This window comes from Bison bison, unplaced genomic scaffold (assembly GCF_000754665.1).
Source record: "Bison bison bison isolate TAMUID 2011002044 unplaced genomic scaffold, Bison_UMD1.0 scf7180017864508, whole genome shotgun sequence".
NCBI lineage: Eukaryota > Metazoa > Chordata > Mammalia > Artiodactyla > Bovidae > Bison > Bison bison.
In genome coordinates, this window is record NW_011495064.1 from 10,933,157 (window position 1) to 10,940,207 (window position 7,051).

Genomic DNA, 7,051 nt, shown 5'->3' on the forward strand with positions numbered 1-7,051 from the left:
TTGTAGGTTAAACACTGTCACACCCAGGAATTATTAACTGGAGCTGTAAGCTAACTTTTTTCAGAGAGGTAGTGGGGGACAGCCCCCCGTAAAGTCAGAGGTGTAGGTGAAAGCACAAAGCAGAAAGTAGGCAGACTCTGGTTTTGGGGGTAGATTGCTCGAGAATTTCCAGGGAGACTCCTGAGGCTTGATCCCGCCTTTGCGTATGCCAAGCCTCCTTCCTCATGACCTTTGTCATGGGTGGAGTTCCTCACGCTGGCTACCGGCAGTGATAGAATTCCAGTTGAGCTATTCCAGATCCTGAAAAGTGCTGCACTCAATATGCAATATGCACTCAATATGCAATATGCCGGCTCCCGGCATGACCCCATGGACTGTAGCCCTCCAGGCTCCTCTGCCCATGGAATTCTGTAGGCATACTGGAGTGGTTACCGTGCCCTCCTCCAGGGGATCTTCACAACCAAGGGATCCAACCCAGGTCTCCTACCTTGCAGGTGGATTCTTTACTGTCTGAGCCACCAGGGCATTTCTATTGAACCCAATATATCCTCCCCAGATTTTGTCTCCCTCAGGATTCTCACTCCATCACCCACTACCTATGTTTTCATCTTCCACAGGGTTCCCTACCACACTTACTCCAGAGGGCCTTGATCTCACCTTTGCAACCAACTACACTGGACCCTTTCTGCTCACAAATCTGCTCCAAGGTAAGGAAGGATGGGTACTTACCTTCTGTGTGACCCCTGCTTTTCCATTCCTCTAGCATTTTCATGGCTTACTGTCTGTCATGGTCATCTCCTTTCCCTTGGCACCCAGATGCATGCTGAGTAATGACCCAATACATTTTAACTTTTCATACCTGGCATCAGTCAAGATTAGGAGACTGGTAATGGAATCAGTTAGCCCCCAGATATCCATACAACAAGCAGGAGGATATAAGATCTACACCACACCTCTCTTTCCCTCAGGTCTGTGTTCTAGCCAGACCAGTAGACTCAATCATCTCAGGTCTGAGTTCTAGCCACACTGGTAGAGTCAGTCATCTCAACAAAAGCTTCTTGAGGGTGGTATTAGGCTACTAGGTTTAAGGAGGCTGTGTTCTCCTAGGGAAGGGAGGGTTTAAGCAGCAGGCGCATTCTCCCTAACATTTTCCCTGGATTGTCTGATAGCCTGTTTATAATTTTATTTATTGATTGATTGATTTTTGGCCGTGCTGGGTCTTCCTTGCTGCATGGGCTTTCTCTAGCTGCCCTGCAAGGCTTCTCGTTGCAGTGGCCTCTCTTTTTGTGGAGCACAGGCTCTAGGATGCCCGGGCTTCAGTAGTTCCGGCCTGCGGGCTCAGGAGTTGCAGCTCATCTGTGCTGGGGCTCAATGGTCACGGTGCACGGGCCCAGCTGCTCTGCGGCACGTGGGGTCCTCCTGGATCAGGGATTGAACTCGTGTCTCCTGTATTGGCAGGCAGATTCTTTACCACTGAGCCATCTAGGAAGCTCTCTAATAGCCTCTTTAAAAGAAAATTAATTTTTTGTTCAGGTAATGAATAGATGTCCAAAGTACAAAAGGGTATATAGAAAAAGAAAGAAAGAAAAGAAAAACTCTCCTCCTCTCCTGGAAAATCAGCTGCCCATTCCCTTCCTGGGAGGCAACTCCTATTGCCAGGTCTCATGTACCCTTTAGTGAGCAATTAAATTAGTCCTGACTGGAAAGTGAACAAAGAGCAAGGCCAAGCTCTATGGCCTATTAATACATTAATACGTAATATATTAATATATGTTTTGCCCTTTTCCAAAAATTGTAACGTGCTACAATACCCTGTGTCTTGCTCAGTAATAATTTCTTGAACTGTCTTCTTGTTACTAAAAAGTATGTGTGGGGGGGGGTCTGACTGCTCGCCACTCAAAAGCCAATAAACAGGCCAGGTTCATGGAAAGGAAAGTTTGCTCTATTTCGGATTCTGGCAGCTAGTGGTAGGGAGGGTGGCGGACATCTGTGCAAAGGCCGACTCCACCACCGGACAAGCACTGGGTGAGAGCTTTGATAGACAGAGTGTGTGTAGGGGGGAGATTACATGTGGAAACAGTGCATTTATCTCTAAGAGTCATCTTCAATTGGTCATCAGTGGTCTGACTAGCATCATCTTCATTGTTTTAGGTAGAGTTAATCTTCAGTCCTAGGTACAGTCTGGTCACCATGGAGTTAACTTTTCCACCTGATATTTTGGTATCTATAAGACAACTCACAGGATATGGCTCAACATATTATCTATAACCCTTGAGAAAGAATTAAAGGTCCTTAACTATGCTTAATGACTAAATTACTATTATTTAGTCTCTTTAGACAGTTTTCCTTTGTTTCAGCCATTTTTCACTTTTCTGATTAAACTTATTCTTTGATTAAAGTTTTCTATAGACAAAAGGCGGGCAGAGGACATGGGGCGGGGAGAGGGGCAAGGACCATATGGTCCTGCTCTGTTTCATTCTCTCCTATCTCCTCTGTCTAGTCTATTCTCCCTTCTATGTCTTCTAAGAAATCACCTTTCATCACATCACTTTCTTGCTTCAAATTTTTAGAGGCATTCTAACCTTTATACAATAACTAAGCTGTTTATCTCCACTTACAAAAGCTCCGGCAGGCTGAGAGCCTCGCCTTGACGTTTCCCAAACCCACGCCCTCATCTTCAGCCAAGATTTTTTCTCTCTTAGGCCACGCTCTGTCTTCTAAATCCTGGCTGTAATTTGCACATGTGTTTCCCTCTATTTGGAATATCCTTTCCCATCCTTTTAGCTTGGCTAACTTAATTCAGCTTCCAGCACTCAGCACAGATACCACTCGTGCTGTGGATCCTGTCCTGACACCTCTGCCTCCCACCCGGTGTCCCCATTTTCCTCATAGCTCAGGTGGTAAAGAATCTGCCTACACAGCAGGAGACCTGGGTTGGGAAGATCCCCTGGAGAAGGAAATGGCAACCCACTCCAGGATTGGAGATGGAGATTGGAGATTGCCTGGAGAATCTTATGGACAGAGGAGCCTGGCAGGCGGTCCCTGTGGTCGCAAAGAATTGGACATGACTTAGCAACTAAACCACCACCACCACCTGAGCCCCTGTAAACAGCTCTGTTCCTGTACAGATGCTGTTGCATGAAGATCAGTCTCCAACTAGGTTGTGAGCCCCTTTGGTCTTTATGTCACTATGTTTGCAAGTCTGGAGTTCACTGTCCTCTTTAAGAATAATTTTCTCTTCAGCAAATTATGGCTGAATACCTCCACTCAATTTTTCATTTGTGATTCTTCATGAGGGCTTAAAATAGTTTTAGTATTTTGAAACAATAAGTAAACTCTATGTGATAACTATAATTTTTTATACTTTATATAATCCAGACTTTTTTTTGTATAGTTAGGAAACTCTTTTCTTCCCTAAAGATTTGCTTGTACCTCTTCTATTGATAGTAATTTTACTTTCATTCTTTTGGAAGATAAATTCCAAATTTTTTTTAATTAAAAAAATTTTTTTAATAAAACTCTTTCCCAAGAATCTCTGCACATATTTCTTTTCCCCTAAGCCTAGCACCCATATGTCTTTAGTGCCTAGCATGGTGTCTGCCATAATTCAGGGGCGCAGTGAATATTTGTGGGATGAATTCAGTTCAGTTCAGTTCAGTCGCTCAGTCGTGTCTAACTCTTTGCAACCCCATGAATCGCGGCACGCCAGGCCTCCCTGTCCATCACAAACTCCTGGAGTTCACTCAGACTCAAGTCCTTCGAGTCAGTGATGCCATCCAGCCATCTCATCCTCTGTCGTCCCCTTCTCCTCCTGCCCCCAATCCCTCCCAGCATCAGAGTCTTTTCCAATGAGTCAGCTCTTCGCATGAGGTGGCCAAAGTACTGGAGTTTCAGCTTCAGCATCATTCCCTCCAAAGAAATCCCAGGGCTGATCTCCTTCAGAATGGACTGGTTGGATCTCCTTGCAGTCCAAGGGACTTAAGTGAATGAATAAATGTATGAATGTGTGAAAGCCAATTTTCACAGCATTTCCAGCCTCTCCTCCCCATTCTTAGCCATCAGCAAAATAAAAATATAAACAAGGATTAATTAAATTAGCTTCAGCTGGCAAGCGGCAGAAAAGGGAAAACTCCACTTTTACTTTAGGCCAAAAAAAAAAAAAACCACACTAAAATAAAACAAGAAGAACCACCTTCGTAAAGCAGCTAATGAAAATAGTCACAGTCACATTACACTCTGCACGGGGCCCACTGACTGTCTTTTGAAAGCCTGGGATGGACCCTGCTCTTCTGTAGTCTCGTGGAGAGTGGGCATGGGGGTTTACTCCATGACTTGGATTAAGGGTATGTGCTCTTCTCTCCACCTAGGGGCCCTGCAGCGGGCAGGGTCAGCCCGGGTGGTGAATGTATCTTCCTTCCGGCAATCACATGGGTACATTGATGAGGATCATCTGATAGGGGCGGGTAGACCTTTGACCTTCAACCAGAACTATGATTGCAGCAAACTGCTTTTGGCCTCGTTCACTGGGAAGCTTGCCCAGAGACTTCAAGGAACAGGTAACTGCCTCTGACACTCCCTACCCTTCCACTCCCATCACGACCTCCCAACCCTTCCCATCTCATTCCAATATATTCTGGCCTTAAAATACTCCCAATATCCCCAAGCCAGCTGTTAATCTCTTATCATTTATCATCGGTGCACCCAGTATTTCTCTCAATCCCATCTTCCTACCTCCTTTTCATTCTTTTCCAACTTTCTCATCATCCACAACTTCCCTCTCCTCCAACACCACCCATCATATTCCCCCTGAAGATCACCCCATGCTTTCTAATACTTCTATGTCCTTACTGGCTTGGGCATTGCCATTCATGTAAGTTGTGAAACACGGACTTCTCTGGCACCACCCCCAAGTCTCTTGTCGCCTCTACCCGACAGAAGTGGTAGGATCCCTCCTTACTGCACACTGCAGAACCACACTTAACCCTTCCTTCCCACCATCCTCCTCTCACTTCACCACGCACCACACTTCTCAGGTGTGACCGTGAACTCTGTGGACCCGGGCGTTGTGTACACGAAAATCATGAAGCACTTCTCCTGGTCCTATCGCTTCCTCTTCTGGCTCCTCAGCTTCTTCTTTAAGGTGGGTAGTGGAGAAGCTGGCGGTGCCTGAAGAGGGTGGGTCAGGGCTCTGCTGCTCAGCGTCCCGGTAAGTTAGAGCTTGCCTGGCTTTACTCTTCACTTCCTCTATGTCTCTACAGGATAGCAAACAAGGTGCAGTCCCAGTCCTCTACCTGAGCTTAGCCAAGGAGCTGGATGGCATTTCTGGAAAACATTTTAGCAGTTCCTGTGTGATAACTCTTCCCCCTGAAGCTGCTCAGGATCCTCATGTGGCCCAAAGCCTCTGGAATACTTCAGTCCGACTAACAAACCTAGACAAGATGGACTGATCTTCTGTGGCCCCTGCCTTAACTAGCCACCCTCCCTCTGACTCCCAGCCCTTACTCTGATTATGCCTTCTGTTTGCCTGCTCCAAGGATCAATCTCTTTGTCTAGTAGAGTGACCACTTCCTCTTTCTGTTGGTTCAGGGGCATGAGACCTCAGATCAGCCAGGGGACAGTTTCAGCTTCTACTTTATTGCTAGTTGTCTGATAGAAGTATTCATGTCTTAGGCACTGGGATCTCCAGACCTTCTGAGTCCCACATTGTAGGGACAGGGACTAAGACTCCTTTCAGTGGGTATTAGACATGCCAATAAGAGGGGAAACTTCTATCTATTGCCCTTGGTTCCTGGCCTTGGGAGAGGCAGCACCACAGTGTCCTCTGGATCAAGGTGTGTGCCGCATCCTGCCGGAAGCACTCTAACTCCATAGGGTGCTGTCTCCCAGCTGTACCGTAACTGAACCTACAGGTAACCCTTCCACCTGTCTATCAAGCCAGCTGCTCCTGAGTGCTGAGTCCTGCAATAAAGATAGTGAATTCTGAGAGAGAGAGACCACTGTTTCTTTCAAAAGCTAAATGAATTTTGAAATAAACTTTTCAAATTTCACATACACAATGCCTGTATATGTATGTATCTACTTGGGAGGATTGAAGTTTTTATGACAATGAGTTGTTCTAAACATGAAAAGTATGTACTTTTATCTATCTAAATCTTTTTAATATCTTTATAAATTTTTGAATAAAGATCTTATACAAGCTTTACTATATTTAATTTCAGATACCTTACTTTTTATGCTATTGCAAATGATATTTTAAAATTTGTATATTAATCGTATATCATTGAGAAACTTTACTGTTATCTAATTGTGATAAGTCATCCATACATTCTTTTGGTTTTTGCACATGGAAAATCATACCAACTAGGAATAATAACATTTATTTCTCCTCTTTCAATTAATATAAATTTTATTTCTTTTCCTAGACCTTAACTGATTTTCTGCTATTAAACCAAACTTGCATTTAAACCAACTTTGTCAGAGTGCTAATTTTGTATGAAAAAAAGTGGATGTTAGTTGCACAGTCATGTCTGACTCTTTGTGATCCTGTGGACTGTAGCCTGCCAAGATACTCTGTCCATGGAATTCTCCAGGCAAGTTTACTGGAGTGGGTTGCCATTTCCTTCTCCAGGGGATCTTCCCAACGCAGGAATTGAACCTGGGTCTCCTGTATTGTAGGCAGATTCTTTACCGACTGGGCCACTAGGGAAGCCGCTAGTATATAATTTGGTATACATGGCTAAATTTAGTATACTCATGTTTTTGTTTGGAACTATTTATTCATATAGTTTTGCAAAAAAGCAAAATGGCTGTCTGGGGAGGCCTTACAAATAGCTGTGAAAAGAAGAGAAGCGAAAAGCAAAGGAGAAAAGGAAAGATATAAACATCTGAATGCAGAGTTCCAAAGAATAGCAAGAAGAGATAAGAAAGCCTTCTTCAGCGATAAATGCAAAGAAATAGAGGAAAACAACAGAATGGGAAAGACTAGGGATCTCTTCAAGAAAATCAGAGACACCAAAGGAACATTTCATGCAAAGATGAGCTCGATAAAGGA

The 7,051-nt window shown here is 44.4% G+C and overlaps 1 protein-coding gene across 1 annotated transcript in view; it reads left to right on the forward strand.

The window, feature by feature from the left end:
- The window catches only part of LOC104980893 (retinol dehydrogenase 12-like), a 15,496-nt gene extending 9,031 nt beyond the window's left edge, over nt 1–6,465 (forward strand). The window contains exons 3-6 of the mRNA XM_010829728.1: nt 618–707; nt 4,368–4,556; nt 5,034–5,140; nt 5,259–6,465. Coding sequence (XP_010828030.1) covers nt 618–707; nt 4,368–4,556; nt 5,034–5,140; nt 5,259–5,447 — 575 coding nt within the window. The 3' untranslated portion in view covers nt 5,448–6,465. The remainder of the gene's footprint in view (nt 1–617; nt 708–4,367; nt 4,557–5,033; nt 5,141–5,258) is intronic.
- Nucleotides 6,466–7,051: the final 586 nt, after the last annotated feature.